Source organism: Panthera pardus, unplaced genomic scaffold, assembly GCF_024362965.1.
Source record: "Panthera pardus isolate Hobbes unplaced genomic scaffold, ASM2436296v1 HiC_scaffold_20, whole genome shotgun sequence".
In the NCBI taxonomy this organism is placed as follows: domain Eukaryota; kingdom Metazoa; phylum Chordata; class Mammalia; order Carnivora; family Felidae; genus Panthera; species Panthera pardus.
This window is the reverse complement of record NW_026526766.1, coordinates 32027373-32047341: the sequence shown is the minus strand read 5'-3', so window position 1 is coordinate 32047341 and position 19969 is coordinate 32027373. Positions and strand designations below refer to the sequence as shown.

The 19969-nt window shown below is 40.8% G+C and overlaps 1 protein-coding gene across 1 annotated transcript in view; it reads left to right on the top strand.

Moving 5' to 3' along the window:
- GLDC (glycine decarboxylase) overlaps positions 1-19969 on the top strand; it is a 98296-nt gene that overhangs the window by 72246 nt on the left and 6081 nt on the right. Inside the window, exons 17-22 of the mRNA XM_019438123.2 lie at positions 3839-3964; positions 5393-5542; positions 6769-6881; positions 8136-8277; positions 10711-10822; positions 17821-17916. Of these exons, the coding sequence (XP_019293668.1) occupies positions 3839-3964; positions 5393-5542; positions 6769-6881; positions 8136-8277; positions 10711-10822; positions 17821-17916 (739 nt within the window). The remainder of the gene's footprint in view (positions 1-3838; positions 3965-5392; positions 5543-6768; positions 6882-8135; positions 8278-10710; positions 10823-17820; positions 17917-19969) is intronic.

Here is a 19969-nt window from a genome sequence, read left to right as displayed (position 1 = left end):
TGTGTTTTCCAGTCCTCTCTTCTCTGTCTGTCCCCCTGCATGTGATGTTTCTTCTCTGACCATTGTCCACACTGCTATAACCACAGTGTCATTTTTTTCATTCTGAAGGACTGCAGGGAGCTAGCCACTGAAGCTGGGGAAGGGCCGAGGGTGGGAGAGACAGGGAAGGCCACCCAGTCCCTGAGCTTGTAGAAATACAGAACTCTTAAGTTTGGAAATGTTGGCATCCTTTCTAGATTAAAGATTTTAATTAAAGCTGACATTTTCAGTTAGAGAAGAAAATGACTTATTACCCAAATAATCAGGGAGGATTTTTCCATATCAGAAGAGTCTCAGACAGCTGTTCCTGCACAATAGACCCTAATGGAATCCAGTAAAATACATCCTTCTTTTTTGAAAAGGAGTGTGGGGAAATTGTATGCTACAGAACCACCCGAGTCCCTGATGGTTCTCTTATTTCAAGCTGTTTTTTGGCAATTATTTTTCACATTTGCTCTTGGGTTAAATTTCAGAGGTTCCTAAAATGCAACAACCAAGTTCTTGATTTACCAGTTTAATTTGGGGGACTATAAATTTGTTTAACAAACACCAGGGATTGTCTTAAACCCTTTGTAATTAACAACTCAATTTGTTAGTCCAATATTAACTTAGATTTGCGAGCAGAGATGTGGTTTTTATACAACAGAAAACATTGACCCCACAGAAAATACCAAAAAACATCCCCCAAAATGTATATGGGAGTATTTTTCTCTTCCTAACTGCCTGAGACAAAGTAGTGGCATTTGGTTTTTAGATTTTCTTAGTGGTAAGAATTTGATTTTCCCTCACAAATGAGCACTCCTTCTTAATCCTTCACTCATTCAGCAAGTGTTGGAGAATGAGTTATGGGTTGGGTTTATGCCAGGTACATTGGGGAGTTAGAAAAACAGCATCCATCTAAATGGGCATAAATGCTCCAAAGAGGATTTGTTTTATATAAACTAAAGCATCACATCCATTCCCTTGTGACCGCACAATTTTAAAGTGAGGCAAAACCAACATTAAATAAAATTACAGAAAAAAAATACTAAAGTTTCCTAATTTTACATAGAAAAACAGAACTGTATAATAGCAACATATAAATGAGTCACTGACAAAACCGCTGAGACTTTTTCTGCTGCTCCTTATATCAGGATATGTATTAGTTTTCTGTGGCTGCTGTAACAAATTCTTACAAACTTAATGGCTTGAAAAAACAAAAATTTATCTTCTCGGTTATGGAGTCCAGAAGTCTGAGATTGGTTTCCCTTGGCTAAAGTCAAGGTATTGGTAAGGCAGGCTCCTTTGGGAGGATCCATTAGAGAAAATGTTTCTTTGCCTCTCTGGATGCCTCCTGCATTCCTTAGCTTGGGGCCCCTTCTTGCCATCACTCCATCCTCTTGTTCGTCCTTCAAATTTCCTGTCGTTTTTAAAATTATTTTTTAAATGTTTATTTTTGAGAGAGAGAGAGAGAGAAAGAGAGTGTGTGTGCACGTGCATTCAAGTTGGGAAGGGGCAGGCAGGGTGGAGACAGAGGATCCAGCAGAAAGCCTGATGTGGGGCTCAAATCCATGAACCACGAGATCATGACCTGAGCTAAAGTCTGATGCTTAACTGACTGGCCACCCAGGCGCCCCCATTCATCATATTTTCTACTTACTTTGTTGTCAAACCTCCACCTGCCTCCCTCTGCTGAGAGTACTGGGGAATGTGTTTAGGGTCCACTGATAATCCAGACAGATTTCAAAATCCTTAATTTCTCATCTCATGAGCCTGAAGTTAATCGCATTTTCAAAGTCCCTTTTGCCATAAGGATACATCCATTGATTCTGAGAATTAGAACATGGGCATTTGAAGGGGTACTCAGCGTACCATAGGATGGTTTTTACCTTGAATATATTTATTTCAGCAGAACTTCCCTGGTATGAATTCTTAATTTAGGCCTTTAGCCAATGTTTTATATTCATTAATTTTTTTATTTTTTTATTTGAGGGGTGCCTGGTGGCTCAGTCGGTTAAGCGTCCAACTTCAGCTCAGGTCATGATCTTGTGGTCTGTGGATTCAAGCCCCACATCAGGCTCTGTGCTGACAGCTAGCTCAGAGCCTGGAGCCTGTTTCAGATTCTGTGTTTCCTTCTATTTCTGCTCTTCCCTGCTTGCACTTTGTCTCTCTCAACAATAAATAAACATTTAAAAAATTTAAAACTTTCTTTTATGCTTAAGTATGGTTGACTGTATTCACTTTTAATGTTTGCCTTTTCCTTTGTGATCAATGTTCTGCCCAGAAGGGATCCTTTTATCCAAAGATCCTTTGGTAAAATAAAAATACCTTATGGGAAAGGACAAGTGTCTCCAGCTTTGGTTCTGAGAAATTAAACTCAATAAAATAGGGGAGCATTCAAACAAGAAAAAGGATTTGAATACAACACTGTATAACCAGCATGAGACAAATAACTGTTCAAAAGAGGCACAAACCTTCTGTCAACAGAAGAGTAACACTTTGCCTCTGGCAAACAGTTGTCTTTGTGTGCTCCTGTGCTTTTCTGAAGTAGACACCTTTGCTGTTTTTGAGGAAATACCTGCAGAGCAAAGTTTTCTCTCCATAAGGCCATTTCTGTAATGCCCATCCATTTCTCTTCAAGGGGTTGCAATATTAGTTCTGGGACTTAAAAAAAAAAAAAAAAGGAGGATTATTTTCAGGGTGATCATTGTTTCTCCTTATTGCTTTCTTTTGGTAAAACCTCTTGTGATGCAGTTTCCTGCAGTGCAGCATCATCAGATCTATCAGAGCACGTGTGTTCACTTGTGTTCACATGATTTGTAGGAGGAAATGAAAATGATTTAAATCTGGGAATTCTAAAATTGTACCCACCCTCCGCCTTCTGTAAGAATTCAACTTATCTCTAAATGTTAGCTTAGGCTCTAGCTCTTGAATCACCCTCCCTTGACCTCTTCCACTTGAAACAATACCCCCCTTATTCTGAGTTTCTATGGCACCTGTTTATACATTTACCAGCATTGTCAATGTGCCCAGGACAGGTATTGATTGGTTTTCATGCTTGCTGTATGATTCTCATGGCAACTAATAATTCCTTGCACAGAATAAGCATCCAGTAAATGGTGCCATAATTGGTGTGTCAGCATAGGAAGACCTTGGAATTATGTCTACTGTTATCATCTCTCCTGGATCTCAGCAAAGTGAAGCAGAGAACTGAAGCTGTGATGTGGGCAGTTGGGTCCTAGAGTTTAACTTCTAATCTCATGTTCTTATAAGATACTTTCTACATATAACTGAGACAAGGTCAGAATAAGCACTGACCTGTGTTTTGGTGTGCTGAGATAAGGGAGGACAATACTGATTAATATTATAGGAATCTTTAAAAATTGTTTATTCAACGTTTATTCATTTTTGAGAGACAGAGTGCAAATGGTGGAGAGACAGAGAGAGAGGGGAACACAATCTGAAGCAGGCTTCAGGCTCTGAGCTATCAGCACAGAGCCTGAAGTGGGGCTTCAGCCTACAAACTGTGAGATCATGACCTGAGCCGAAGTAAGATGCTTAACTGACTCAGCCACCCAGGTGTCCCTACAGGAATATTTAAAGAGCAATATTTGTGGATTCAAACGGAACCTGCCCTTTTGGACATTGTTTTACAATATAGTAATAATGAAATTATAGCAGATTTCAGATGTTATGGTCAGTTTAAATAAAGCATGTGGCACCTATTTAATCTGTGCTCCAAGCATGTTGTAGGACTTTTCTCTCATGAATAGCCTGGTGATGATTTTTTCTGCTTCCTTCCTTTCATTCCATTCCTAAGGTTTGCCTCATTCCAAAATCAGCACATGGGACCAATCCTGCAAGTGCCCACATGGCAGGCATGAAGATTCAGCCTGTGGAGGTGGATAAATATGGGAATATCGACACAGCTCACCTCAAGGCCATGGTACTAGTCTTCCGCTAAACAGATGGAAGAGGTCTGGGTTGAGAAGAGGTGGTGGGAAGAAGGGACTGGATAGTTTGTAGCAACATTGCCTTTCTTTGCATTCTAATTAAAAGACTGCAGTTTCTCCTGAATGGGTCTGGGGAAAATGGCATAAAATCAGAAAACCTGTCTCTGTAAGAAAAATAAAAAGCAACAGTCACATTTTTGGTCCAGAATAAAACCGAACATAGTCTACTTTACCTCTTCCTTCACCAATCAGGGACAAGGTCCTTTAAACTGAAATCCTATTCTCTTAATTCGTGCATATGTAAGAAACTGAATGAATTATTCATGGTCATAGTAAGGCTACTCCTTGTAGGGCCTGCCTGTCTCCTTCTGCCCACCTTCCCCCTTCTTCCCCTATTAATAACCAAACAGGCAGTCACAGTTGTTCTCAATCTTTGTGTTGGGAATTAAAACATACATGTAGATTTTATAAATGTGTGTGACTGTCCCAGCCATTACCTGCTGAATTTGGGGCGGCATTCCACTCCTTTCTGCAACACCAACCCCTCACTCCCAACCTCCCAACCTCCAGGAAGAGGTTGCCTAGCAACTGTATCTGCTTTCCACTGGTGGACTGGAGGCTGCATCTTAAGAGGGAATGAAATCAGTTGAATAGCAATGTGATTTTGTCAAGGTTATTAGGCATGGAGACAGAGAACTTCATGTAACTGCCTTCAAAGGAAGCTGAAAATAGCACTGTTAGTCTCTCCCAACCATCCCCACCTATTCAGCACCCCACAAAGTTTTTACCCGCAGATATTCTGGGGCAGTGCTTGTAATTACTAAGTTTCCCCAATATAGGATATGACCTTTAAATTTTTTTTTTTTAATTTCCATACGAGCTTGCTCTGAGTCACTGGCCAAAAAAAAAACCCCAGGAATATGCCTTTTATATGTTTGCTTTCTGTGAAAAGGAAACATGAGGGAGATTTTTTTTTTTTTTTAAATCAGAGCAGAACACTCCTTGTGGGAATTCTAATTTCAACAGAATGAGAAGGAAAGGGAATAAGGGTGGATATGGCAAGATGAGCAGAGAGAGATTAACTGTGAGAATAGACATGTCCATAACGAAAAAGATCTGAAGTAATTATTGAGATGACTAAAACCAAAGGAAAACCTAGGAGAGTTGAGCCCAAAATACCCAACTTCCAAACAGTTTTTTGGTCTTGATCATGGAGACTTAGTTTGAAGGGATTTTGTTGTTTCTTTGGAATGACTTAGGAAAGGAGTAATGGATTTTATTGTCATCATAGTTTGAGACAATTCTAGAAATGAAAAGACCAAAAAAATCACCTTTCCTAATCCTGTAAGGTAAAAGCAATGGTTTGGGCAACAAATAAACAGTTCCTCTTCTGTCTCCCTCTGCCCTTTTCTATCCCATAGGTGGATAAACACAAGGAGAACCTGGCAGCAATCATGATTACATACCCATCCACCAATGGGGTGTTTGAAGAAAACATTGGTGATGTGTGTGACCTGATCCACCAACATGGAGGACAGGTCTATCTAGATGGGGCAAATATGAATGCACAGGTGAGCAACAGAAGAGGGACTCCCTGAGAAAGTGGTTAAGACAGAAAAATATTTTCCTCTGATTTCTTGACAATTGTCTTAAAACATGATACTGAATTCAGAAATGAGGTTGACTTTCTGTATTGCCAACTTCAAGGAAAGTAACACAATTTCACTGAGATCAGATTTGAAGGGGGCAATAGGGGAGGTTGGGGGAGATAAAAAGGTTGACAGGAAGCATGGAATAAACTGAATGTCAGAGCGTTTGATCTCTCTCGGGTGCTACAGCTATGAAGGTCTCCTGACTCCCTATGGAAATTCACACTCATGTTCTAGCCACTGGTGGATATTGATCTCCCATGGCAATGGACAAGTCCTTAATCTGGCTTCAATTTCATCAGTGTAAAATAGCTGAATGGTTCTGTCCCTGAAGGGCCAATCCTAACTGTGTTTGTTGGGGGTGGGGTGTAATGTGCACCTCTCTGCAAATGCTGTAGGGGTTCATTGGAGCAGAAGGTGTTATTTTTCAGAGTTTTCTTAACTTCTTTGTCATTATTTTGTGATTGTGGGTTGTTTGTTGTTTGTTTGTTGTTTGTTGTTGTTTTGTTTTGCTTTACCATTTCAAAGTCTTTCTGCTTTTCTTTGCTTCTTTCTGATTCCCTTTGTAAGTGTAGTTGACAGATTATCTATCGCTAAGAGTTCAGGAATGCACTCTTTATGTTTGGCACTTAATTTATGTTCAAAATTAGCCCTAATGCCTAAGTGGTAGGAAGGCCTGTTGTGACTGGTATTAGGGTAGTCTCAGGAAAACTTCCTTCCTTTCTTCCCCTTGGTTCATTATCCTATCAGGTAGCCTTCCAGTCTCTTTCACTGGGGTACCCAAAATGCATGATACTCAAAGCCAACCATGCGGGGGAAGTAGCATTGCTGGTCTGAATGTCATCTGTTTCTGCAGCAAGGAGGTACTTCCCTTTTGCTCATGGTGTTTCCTCTCCTCAAATCTGTATTTTGAAATCTAAATTAGGCTAAATGGTCAATTGCTGTTTCCACAGAAACCATAAGCCAGGCTGCTTATGGGATGTCAGGTTTTGAATGTGGAACTCTTCCGGTACTAAGAACATTTCTGTGAACAGTTCTGCCTGCCTTTCCTCTGAGAGGAGAAGCTGCAGCAAATAGCATGGCTGCCTTTCCAGAATATCCTTGCAAGCTCTTGACTTTTGCTTTTGGCTCTTTTCCCTTTGTGGTAGGTGGGAATCTGTCGTCCTGGAGATTTTGGGTCTGATGTCTCACACCTAAATCTTCACAAGACCTTCTGCATTCCCCACGGAGGAGGTGGCCCTGGCATGGGACCCATTGGTGTGTGAGTTCCGGGCTGCTCATTTCAGGATGGTTTTGGAGACTGAGAATGAAAGAATGGCCCCAAGTTTGCTGTTCTTCTCATCGAGGTCTTCAAGTGTCATAGACACCGTCATATCTAGTCCTCCTTTAGGGGCTGGAGAGAAGCAGTGAGAGGGGTGATAACTTAGACTTCCAAGATGTTTTCTCTTTTTTTTTTTTTTTTTTTCTGTCTTTTAAAAAAAGAAATCAGCTGTTGGTTACATTGAAAGTGAATTATCAACAACCAAAGGAACTTATAGTAGAAAAGTGCTTGCCTGGGGCTGGGGAGCAGGGGATGGGTAGGGAGAGGTTGGTAAAGGGTACAAACTTTCAGCCATAGATGTTTGACCGGGTGATTTAGTTGGTAACACTATATTGTATAATTGAAATTTGTAAGAGAGTAGAACTTAAGTGTTCTCAGGAAAGAAAAAAAGAAAGAAAGAAAGAAAGGAAGAAAAGAGAGGGAAAGAGAGAGGGAGAAAGGAAGGGAAAGGAAGCAGTGAATTGGATATAAGGTGTTGAACCCTTTGCAGCCTGAACTCTGATTACATCTGAGATAAGCAGGAAACAAACCTTGTTACTGGAATAATTGGATGAGATCATAATAGCACTAAAGGAGTATCTTGCAGCTGTTGATAACTTTTTACACTGAAATTGAATCATCTTGTGAAGATGATGCTGATCAGCCATTTCCTGAGTTTCTTAAGTTTTCTAAACATGGACCAAAGGTCCCAGTCTTCAGATTGCTGGGAGTCTGGCCCTCTTGCTTTTATTATTACTATTATTATTATTATTTATAGTAAGTGGGGGCACTTCAGTGCCTTAGATATGCGGGAGGCGGCTGAGTAGCATTCATAGGCTGGCCTCTGATGTGTAGGCCCTGGGGCTCCTCAGAAGCACCCTCTATCCCTTAGATGCCTTGGGAAAGAGTGTGGGGCAGGGAGGTCTCCACATCCTGGTGAGTCCATGAATCCACAAGCTATTTCATGGCTGCCTACATGAAATCTGCCAAATCCTCTGCCACAGTTCTCCGGTGAGCTGCTGGGACACTGATGGCTGGTGAGGAGGAAGAAGAATGGAACACTTCCTGAACATCTGTCTCTTAGCAGGCGTCAGATCCCTTCTGCTCTGAGTTTCTCTACTAGGAATAGAGCTTCCCAAGAGGGCCCAGCACTTGTGTGTTTGGTTGGTCTGGATCTTTTTGATATCTTCTGAATTTGTGCTTGAAAAAATACAGGAAGAAGCATCTTGCTCCTTTTCTGCCCAATCATCCGATCATTTCAGTAAAGCCATGTGAGGATAACCGGCCTGTGGGTACTGTCAGCGCAGCCCCATGGGGCTCCAGTTCCATCCTGCCCATTTCATGGGCTTACATTAAGGTGAGGCCTGTGACTGTGTTAGGCCGGTGGGGGATGTGATATGTGGGTGGGAAACTAAGTCTATAGACTTTCTTCTTGACTTAAAAATGAAGTCTGTGATCTGAGATGGAGTTCAGTGAACATTGCTGACTTGGGTGGAAGAAACTTTCTTAAAAAGATCAGCTAAAATTTATTTCATCTCTTCATTATGCTACTTCCTTGGAGCTCTCATAGTGAGTTTACCATCAGAGAAACTGACATGCCAGATATGTTTTCCAGACAAAGTTCCATGAATCATATGGATATTCTGGTTACATCATTTGATTTCCTGTAGGATTTGTATAGCCCCTTGCAAGTAAAAAACAGTGCACATACTAATTATTACAGAAGGTTGAAATCCTAGGATAAATTTTAGAAATCTCATTTTGGCTTAGATTTCTTATGAGTCTGGAGGGTAAGATGAAAAAATAGCAGAAATTTGCTTATCTGGTGGTTTCCCTAAGCTCTTTGCCCTTTAGAGTCTGTGGAACTGTAATTCTCTGGGGTAATTAAACTTTGTTAGAGAACAGCTTTCCTTCCTTTGTGTTTCTCCAAAAAAAAACACTAGGGCCAGAGTTTATTTTATACAGCTCTTGTTCAAACTGGCCTGCCTACCTCCTGGGCTAAGACTGTACATTGGACAGGAACACTTGTTCAGTGGCTAATTAGAACAGCCTTCCCAAACTGTCTTCCCTCCTTAAAGGAGGGTGAAACAAGACTCTAAAACTCAGCTGTGCAAATCATGTTGGATGACTCTCTGGGGCTGGCTGTTACTCTTTAACAGTGTGGCATTTATGATTCTTAATGAAAACTTTCTGGGAAGCAGAAACAACAATTCTGTACCCTGGAGACTAAAACCTGCTTTTAAAAATGATACTTGAGTTATTTTACAGGCAGTAACAACAAAAACAATCATAATAAAGTTCTGCTTCTTTGCAAACAGAATCTTATTCCCAGGTTCCTTTTGGTCCCTAGATCATGTAAACCTGGGTTATTATGGATGTGTTTGGGTTGGAGATGATTTCCCACATTTAAAAAGTAAATGCCCCCAGGCTGGTTTGGCCATATGCCAGGAGTACCAGACAGAACCTCAGATAACGATGAAGTAAATAAAGTAAATTTAAAAATACCCCTCTGACTTTGACCCCTCTCTTTATTTCATGCTGTTGTTACTTGCCACCTGGGCGTTAGAACTACCTTCTTTCCCTGCTGCAGCCCATTGTGGACACTCCCTATAGGACTGCAAGATTCTACCGAAGAGTCAGAATTATCTTATGGTTTCCTTTTGCCTCTACTTCTCGGTCTTACTAGCCTACACAGAATTCTTAGGGGATTTATCCCAAAACACACATTCTTAGGCCCAATCCCAGAGAAAATCAAATTCAGCATATGACTGGGTAGGGCTTTGGCCATCAAGCTTCCAAGTGATTCTGGTGCATGAGTGGAGAGACATGGCTGGCTGAACCAAATCCAAATTCTTTGTGGCAAAGGTTCCAGGCTTGCAAGAAGTTGTCACAACCCACCAACCTCTATAGTAACCTCCAGACTGCAACCATGTGCCTTTACCTCTACACCTTGGTTTTGGCCATTCTTCTCAGCTGGAGTGTCTTCCCCGTTCTTTTTGCTTCACCAAATTCTACCCATTAGTAGATTTCCACTTAAGTACTAACTCTTACTCTGGGAACCCTTCTTTTCCAGCCAGGCAAGATGTGTCCTTTCCTTCCTTTGGACTTTGGTGTCTCTATTTTTTATTTGATGCTTTCTCATTTGCTTTATATTAGTTATGTATTTAATACATATTAATCCCCATCATATATGAGGTATTCTGGGAAGAATGTAGGCAATAAAAATTGATGCAGTCTTGATTTTAAGCTCTTTGCTGGTGATGATGTTCACCTGGTATAATCACAGGGACCTAGGAACCACCAGAACAGGGTAAGATCAAGCCTGGCAGTTGTTAAATGTATAAATAACTCTGACTATGGTCAATTGGAAGACAAACCATATACCAAATTGATTCAGTGAGGATTTTGGTCAATATCCCATTAGATTCCTGGCAATTATCAAGATAATCTCAAATGCATAAACAAACAAAAACATTCCCAAATGCGTGTAGTCTAAGTTTCTTTTTCCTCTTTAGGTAACCTAATAGTCAGCAATCAATTTTGCCTCTGTTACTTTGTTCCGTGTTGTTACTTTGTTATTACTTTGTTATTTTTATAAGAAATATAAAGTTATGTTCAAAGGAGAAAACCAAAAATCATTTCAGCATCAGAGAAGACTGGAAGACATCTTTGTTGGGATTGACACTGGGCTGACTCCCTTTGAGGGTGGGATTTACTTGGGTGTGTCTTTCATTAGTGCCCCTTGGGTTTAACCTGTTCCATGGCTGATGACTCTTTCTCTCTGTTGCAGATGATGGGAGGCAAAGGCCTTAAACAGGCCACAGAAATTGCTATATTAAATGCCAACTACATGGCCAAGCGATTAGAAAAACACTATAGGGTCCTTTTCCGGGGTGCAAGAGGCAAGTATCAACCACAGTCTACTATCACCTTGGTTTTTTTCTTTACCAGGTTTGACCTAGTAAATGTTTTCTGCGGTGGGTAGGAAATTTTCGTTTCTTTGCATATATAAATCATAGTTATTGGAAATAACTTCAATTGAGTGAACAGGTTAGGAGTATCACTATTTGCAAGGCTGTGTGATGCAGTAGCCTACACAGCCCAGGTCAACAAGGAGCCCACAGCATGGGGAGATGTATATATAAATACCATGCACTCTTAACCTCACAAAGTGCTATGGGAATGGCTCCAGAAGAGTGGAGTAATTCAGACTGGGCAGAGGAAGTGCAGAATAGTTGGGAGAGCCTTCTGGGAGGAGACACTTGAGATGAGCCTGGAAAGGAGAGTATCAGACCCCAGTAAACAGAAATACTGGAGCAAGAAAGAATTGTGTACGTGGTGAGAAGCTTGTTGGGGGGTTGTTGAATGGAATAGGAGGAAGGAGAGCAGATGAAGGTGAAGTTGGAGAGGCCAACTTGAAGTCTTGGAAGTCTCTTGACTTTACCTTTGATGACAGCCATGAAAGGTTTTTTGAGTAGCGGAGTGACAGGATTAAGAGAAGGTTAAACTCATTTCAGAAATGGCAAGGGAAGAAGATCCTATTAGAAGTAGGATCAATAGGGCTTAGTTACTGATTAATTAAATGTGAAGTGAAATTCTATGTAAGCCTTTTATACTTATAATAGAGGAACAGCAGAGAGAATAATAGTGGGGGAACCAAGTCATCCTGGAAGTGATAGGAGAGGATGGAGCCAGATAGCTTTGCAGAAATTTGGCTTAGGCACAGAATCTAAGAGCAGACTCTTGGAAATGGTGGAACTCAAGGAAAGAGTTTTGAGAAACCAGAGCAAAGCCCTGCAAGCAGATGGCTACCTTAAGAGGGATGTGGCACCTGGATGGCTCAATTGGTTAAGCGGCCAACTGTTGTTGTCAGCTCAGGTCATGATCTCACAGTTCCTGAGTTTGAGCCCTGTGTCAGCCTCCATGCTGACAGTGTGGAGCCTGCTGGAGATTCTCTCTCTCCCTCTCTCTCTGCCCCTTCTGCAGTCTCTCTCTCTCTCTCAAAATAAATTAAAAAAAAAAAAAAAAAGGCAAGATGAGCATAGGGGACCCCAGTGAGAAAAGACTCCCTGCTTGAGGCAGCTGTAGGACCCTGCAGCATTTGTCACAATGCCTCTCCCTAGAGAAGCCCCTGCTTGTCCTGCCTGCCTCTGTTCTGGCCTCACACCTCCTCCCTGAAGCCTCTTTTTCCTGGTGGAGAGAACTTCTCCCTCCTCTTGGCTCCCTCTGCTACTGAGGATTTCTCCCACTCAGTTTATTGTCTGGCTCTGTCCATCAGACCTTGAAATCCTTCAGGGTAAAGACTGTGCCTGCTTCCATTCTCGAGCACCAATCCCTGGCATCATGCCTGCCCCAATACAAATGTATTGCACAACAGGGAGAGACAGAATGGTGTTCTGATAGGAGTCTTAACAGAATATTTGCCTGTAACAATTAGCAACCCTTTGGTCACCTTTGAAAGAATTGGAACAAAAATGGTAAGGCAGATGCCAAACCGCAATGAGTTGAGAATGGATTGAGGGTGGGGAGGACAAAGGAGAAGCAGTCATGGTTTGGGGGAGTTTGGTGGTAAAGCAGGGGTACATGTGGAAGCTATTTCAGTAAGATGCAGTTTTGTTTTGAAATCAGTAGAGGATTTAAAACTGCCAGAGAAATGGCTTTGAAGAGGGAAGAGTGAAGCTACAATAGAGGAAATAGTAGATGGGGGAACAAAGTTATACTGGAGGTAATAGGAGGAGATGGCCCTAAGACACACAGCACATTGGCTGTGAGCACAGAATTGGAGATCAGGGACAGATGGGGACTTGGAGCTTGGAGCAGACAGACAGCAGCATGCCCAGACCTGGGCCACAGGATGAGACCTCGCTTTGGCTCTTGATTTCTCCAGCTCAGGCACAGTATACATCTACATCTGTCATCTTTAATTTAAAGGCTGGTCTTGCCTTAAAAATATGTATCCAAAGACGTGGTTCTATAGTTTGAAAACAGGAAAGAACTAAATAGCCAGAAGCTCTAAATAACCAGAATGCTCCCTAGAGATTAGGAAAAAAAAAGTTGTGGGCAATATGTCTCTAAGCAACACAATAAAATGCTTCTGAAGTGGGTATTAACCTACAAGAGCTACTAATTAATTCAAATATAGCTCCTGCTCTGTGAAATGCATCCTGTTATGTATTGGCCTTCAGGATAAGTTTAAGTATTTGTTTTGTCTGATTATATAAGTAATATGTATATGCTCAACATGGAAAATTTGGAAAATTAAAAATCTGAGGAAGAAAATGTAAATGATTCATGGTTTTGGTAAGCAGACATAACCACTATTAATATTTCACTGTATTCCTTCTCATCTTACTTTTAGACCATTGAGACAGTATTACAGTTTGTGTCCTGTTTTTTAATTTTATCTTATATTGTGATCATTTCCCCATGTTGTTAAGTGTTCTTTGAAAGAGGCTACATTGATTCATTTGTTTGGATATACCAGGATTCCACGAATTCTGTCATGTTTTCCCCTTAGTCATTTGCATCTGTAACATGCTGCAATGGATATCTTTTACTTAGATTTTTAAAAAAACATCTCTGGTTATTTCCTTAGAGCTGCAGAAGAGAAATTATTATCTCAGAGTGTGAATGCATTTAAGCTCTTGGTACATGTGACCTGGTTATCCCCACAGGTGCCAATTTATTTCACTCTCATAGCATATGAAGTGACCATCATGCTGGGGACCAGTGAACACCAAGTACCAGGCTGGAAAAAAACCCACAAACCGAAACCAAAATATCTTTCCCAATCCGGTGGCTGGAAAACGGTATTTTTGTTTTAATTGACAAGGTTTATAGGTTCCCCCCCCCCTTGTTTATTATTTTTTAAAGAAAAAATTTTTAATGTTTATTTTTGAGGGGGGGAGGAGGGACATAGAGAGAGAGAGGGAGACACAGAATCTGAAGCAGCTCCAGGCTCTGAGCTGTCAGCACAGAGCCCAATGTGGGGCTTGGACTCATGAACTGTGAGATCATGACCTGAGCTGAAGTCAGACACTTAAATGACTGAGCCACCAGGGGCCCCATGTTTATTATTTTTTAAATGTAGTTGAAACTCCCTTGTGATTAACTTAATTTGATAATTTCATTGAGACAATTCACATATCACACAAATCACCCACTTTAAATGTACAACTCACTGATTTTTAGTATGTTCACAGACTTGTGTAAATGCAAACTTTCATTTTTAAAGAGTCCATGTGATCTGGACTACATGGGGACTGGTGGCAATCCAGGAGAGAGGAAAGTGAACAAAGCAAGTGTTTCTCAGGTGCCTAACCACGTGCTTAGTGTTTGAGTGACTGCTTTAAAAACAGCGACTGTCTCAGTCCTAGGGGATTTGCAGCACAAAATGATAGATCCAGTTTCCGTTTGTTTTGACATTTTATCCCAGAATCAAATAATGAATTGTATTTCTCATCCCACACAGAGATGTATTGGTAATTACAGACCTTGTCACCTAATCCAAAAGTTCATGAAATCAAAAATTGTCTCACATTTGGTCTGGTAAACACATTTATTCTTGGACTTAAAGAAGAATTATCATTGTACCTCCTGAGGGCCCAAAATAGAAATGTTCTTAATAAGCACATTGTATTCCAAAATGTCTAATGGCAATATTAGAAGACTATTATTCATCTTAATCATATTTACTAGCTCTATATAAGACATTGTAATTACAGATGAATATGAGGCAATAATTTTAATGAACTCCAGTCTTCCCTTTATGAACCATTTCTTTGAGAGATTTGAAAACCCCAGCTGAACTGTTGAGGTTTAGGGTTTTGTGAAGCAAGGGAGTGACAGGCAAGAATTGGGAAGGGAAAAGCAGTAGTATTTAGGATGAGGAAAGAAAGGAATTACCTCAGGTAAGATAGTATATTTTTATTTATTTATTTATTTATTTGTTTATTTTTAAAACATTTTTTAATGTTTATTTATTATTGAGAGACAAGAGCATGAGCATGGGAGGGACAGAGAGAGAGGAGGAGACACAAAACCCGAAGCAGCCTCCAGGCTCTGAGCTGTTAGCACAGACCCTGACGTGGGGCTTGAACTCACAGACTGTGAGATCATGGCCTGAGCCAAAGTCCGACGCTTAAACGACTGAGCCACACAGGCGCCCCAAGATAGTACATTTTTAAAGGAGGAATTTAAAAAATTCACAGCTGTCTACTCATGTGGGAGGCTAAACTCACTGATGAAAATGGAGTTCCTTTTAGTGGAGGCGGCAACTTTGTTACTATCCCAATGTTTCATTTATGTTTTAATTTTTTCAGTGCCTATCCCCTTATGACCTCAGACAAACCTAATGCTGCCTGGAAATTTCTGTTATGAGTTGGTTTCCCAGTGGCCTTTACGGGCAGACATGGATTTCATGGAATGGTCTTTCATGTCCCAGGCAAGGAAGTGACCCTCCTGAGGCCAGAGGCTCTGCCTACCCGACCTCATTCCCATGGAAACATTCAGTTTTGATTCTATTAGTTATGGTCTCTGGATTGCAACTGAAAAGATTGACTAAGCATTGATTGCTCACCTAAGCCTTAAAGAGTAATTAGCTAGTGAGTTCCACATATCTCTAGGTAGTCATTCTGAGGATAGGAGTTGGAGGAAAGGTGTTCCAAATTTAGAGCCACGCCACTTTTATTTTGTTTTTCTGTCACCCCCTCCCTCTTCTCCCTGTTCCTTTGACTTGGTATCTTTTCAGACTCTCAGCTATAGCCATGGTTAGGCCCAGGAGAAATACCTACTCAGTGAAAATTAAACCTTGTGCTGATCAGTGTATACAATTTCTACTTCAGATTGCCCTTACCACATACCACAGGTTTGTGTACCTCTTCTCCTTAAAAACTACAAACACAGATGAACATCTTGGGATTTAGCCTCCAACAGCCACCAAGTTTCAATTTCATCCCTTTCAGAGCTCAGAGAGATATACTAAAATTCTACCGTTTCCATTTGAACACATTAGAATATGGACTTAGAAAATAACATCTGAACCTCATTTCAGAAATGGAGCTCTTCCCAAACCGCCTGGTTGTGGTGGGGACACTGCAGATGTAGTCTTTGTGTTAGTGCTGGGCTGGGCTCCGCGTGATGGGGCCTTTCAGCTGTTACTGAACTTCTTGGAAGACAGCCCTCTGCCTGCCAGCAAGAGTGACTTTCCTTTTCCTCCATGATGTGTCCCTCCCCTCTTCGTCTCCTGCCCACCTAGTGCCCTTTAGAGCAGTGAACTTCATTAGCCTTCTTTCTTGTGTCACTGTCACAGCGCCGGGTGGGTGCCAGAGGCTCAGAGAAGAAAGGTCAAAGGTTGAGGCTGGGCTCCCAAAATGGGGTGGGGATAATTGGGTATTTAGGATTCCTGCACTTAAATGATCTCCACTGCCTCCCCACCCCCACCCCACCCTTACCCCTGAACATTCCAACTGGGCATTCCTTTTAAGCACTTTTTGCCCCTGACTTTACCTAGCTATGAATATAACTTCCCACTTTTGAATCACACTCCTCACAAATTTAATTTCCATCATTGTTAGAATATTTTATAATATTCAGTGACAGTATATTTAAAGCTTGAGGCTCTCATACTTTATTTTCTCACAAAATCAGTCCTTTCTTATTTATTCATTACATAAGAAGCAGAGCAGTTATGGATGATTTCAGAAGCTGTTTAGTGACTGGAGCAACTCTTCTCAGGCTTGAGGAATTATCTGCTCCATGTATCTGTAAGTAGATTCCTTGTTTGCTGAGAGGAAAGTAGGTTAGGAAGTAATACATTATTGTCTCATCTACAGATACTTTCCTAGAAGGAAATTCATCAGATTTGGGGGCACAGAATTTGGGAAGCCCCCAGAACTGTTGTTCTATATTAATGAAAATGCTGACTTCATTGATGGTTTATTCCTGCTGATGGGTCAAACAGGTTGTGCTGGGGAGATTGTGACCTGGGCCTAGAGAGGAAACCAGCTTACAAACTAGAGCAAAGTGAACTGACTCCCACAGACTTTGGTTTCATCTTCTTGCCACCTGTGGTGTGCTGTTTGACAGCCCTGATTTCTAATAATCAGCCTGAAGCCTGAAACCAAACCCTCAAAAGCCCCTCTGAAGAATCTCATACAATTATGTATGTGCCTTAGAGATACATGTTCCGTATATAATTACATTCACACAGATGAAACAGTTATTTGATGCTGGGGCAGAGTTATGGAGAATGGTATCAATGGACCTTTGGCTCTAGAGATATTTTGTATAAAAGGGTCAGGCCTGTGTGATGACATGTTTAACTACTGCAAATAGATTTTATATCATCGGAGTTGAAAGAATCTCATCCCCAGGAATCTCAGTCAAATGTTCCAGCAATGCACTGGCACCAAAGTTCCACCTCCCATCAGCCTCTTGCCTTGTGTGTGTTGTGCACTAAGGACTGAACACATTGGCTTGACATGTTAAAATTTTATTTTTATAATCACTTTTATATTTTATAATTATTTTTTAAATAATTTTTTAAGTTTATTTATTTTGAGAGAGAGGTTGAGAGAGAGAGAGTGTGTGTGCAGGGGAGGGGCAGAGAAAGGGAGACAGAATCCCAAGTAGGCAGCACAGTGCCCAATGTGGGGCTCAAACTCACAAATGGTGAGATCATGACCTGAGCTGAAGTTGGACGCTGAACAGACTAAGCCACCCTGGTGCCCCTATAATTATAGTTATTAATAAAAGTAAATGAGGTCTTTGTTGCCACCTATAAACTTCCAAGTTACCATGGCATCTTGGGCCTTGTTGATACGCATTACAAAGCTGATTTGTACATTTGCTTGGGCAAAACAAGCTGATGGTAATCTTGAACTGAAACAATTTCCCACAGGTTATGTGGCTCATGAATTTATTTTGGACACAAGACCTTTCAAAAAGTCTGCAAATATTGAGGCTGTGGATGTGGCCAAGAGGCTTCAGGATTATGGTGAGTGATCCTCTGGGAAAAAACCCTCATAGGGCATCTAAGGTTTTTGACATTCATGCTAGCTATGGGCGACTTCCTCAAGGCACAAAACAAACATGCAGGCACCACAATAAACTGATCCGTAGGATAAATGGTGAGCACAGGATTCTGGGTAAACTTCAAAGTGATAGAGAAAAAACATGCCCTATGACTGCATTGGTACTACCCTTCAAAAGATATTAAATCAGCATCTTGAATCCACTGGCATTCAAGAAAAGTCTTTATAGTTAAAAGAATTTAAAATCCCAAAGAAAATGGTTTTTGTTCCCTAGTTTCTTTCTTTTTTTTTCATTTTAATTAAGTTTTAAATTTTAATTTATATTTGTTTCAGGTGTACAATATAGTGATTCAACACTTACATACATACTCAATGTCCATCATGATAAATGTACTCTTTAATCCCCATGACCCATTTCACTCATCCCCCCCACCCATCTCCCTTCTGGTATCCATTACTTTGTTCTCTCTAGTTAGGAGTCTGTTTCTTTGCCTTTCTCTTTTTTCCCCCCTTTGTTCATTTGTGTTCATTTCTCAAGTTCCACCTATGAGTGAAATCATATGGTATTTGTCTTTCTCTAATTTATTTTGCTTAGCATTATACTCTTTAGTTTCATCCATGTTATTGCAAATGGCAAGATTTCACTATTTTTATGGCTGATATTCCACTGTGCATGTATATGTGTATATAATATATATGCCGTCTTCATCCATTTATCAGTTGGTAGACCTTTGGGCTCTTGCCATAATTTGGCCATTGTTGATATTGCTGCTATAAACATCGGGGTGCATGTATCTCTTTGCGTCAGTATTTTTGTATTCTTTGGGTAAATACCTACTAGTGCAATTGCTGGATCATAGGGATAGAGTAGTTCTATTTTTAACTTTTTTTTTTAAATTTTTTTTTTAATGTTTATTTTTGAGACAGAGAGAATGAATGGGGGAGGGTCAGAGAGAGAGGGAGACACAGAATCCGAAACAGGCTCCAGGCTCTAGGCTCTGAGCTGTCAGCACAGAGCTCGACACGGGGCTCGAACTCACGGACCGTGAGATCATGACCTGAGCTGAAGTCGGACGCTTAACCGACTGAGCCACCCAGGCGCCCCTCTATTTTTAACTTTTTGAAGAACCTCCATACTGTTATCAGAGTGACTGCCCTATTTTGCATTACCACCATCAGCTACCATCAGTGCAAGAGGATTCCTTTTTATCCACATCCTCTCGAACACTTGTTTCTTGTGCCTTTGATTTATGTCATTCTGACAGGTGTTTGTTAATATTGTGCAGTTTTGTTTTTTTTTTTAAGTATATCTATTTTGAGAGAGAGAGAGTGTGTGCATGAGCATTAGCTGCAGAGGGAAAGAGAGAGAGAGGGAGAGAATCTCAAGCAAGTTCTGTGCTGTCAGTGCAGAGCCTGAAGTGGGGATCGATTCCATGAACCTGTGGGATCATGACCTGAGCTGAAACCAAGAGTCTGGACACTTAAACAACTGAGCCACCCAGGCACCCCTCTTGTAGTTTTGATTTGTATTTCTCTGAGTTATGTTAAGCATCCTTTCATGTGTCTGTTGGCCATTTGCGTGTCTTCTTTGGAGAAATGTCTCTTCATGTCTTCGGCTCATTTTTAATTGGATTTGGGGATTTTTGGTGTTGAGTTGTATTGCCTATGTTTCTATTAAATTCTTATTCCTATCTCATTTCTGGTAAAGAAAGGAGTCCATGAAGAGGTGAGTTGGTGTGATGATGAAGGGAAGTTCAGCAGGTAAACTGCTGAAGTGTTAGAGATGAATGGCATTTGAGCTTTATAGCTGTTTCAGCTTCTACAGCTTCTATAGCTGCTTCCATAGATGAAGGAATAGGCACATGCTAGTTCCATAAAGACTGTATTTTCTTGGAAGACTTGAAAGACAGGCCTTTAATGAATTAGTGGATGTTCACTAAGCACAGACCTTATTGAAATACCTATTTTTAGTGACATTAATAATATCAATGACCCCTCAATTCTTAGAAAGGCAGA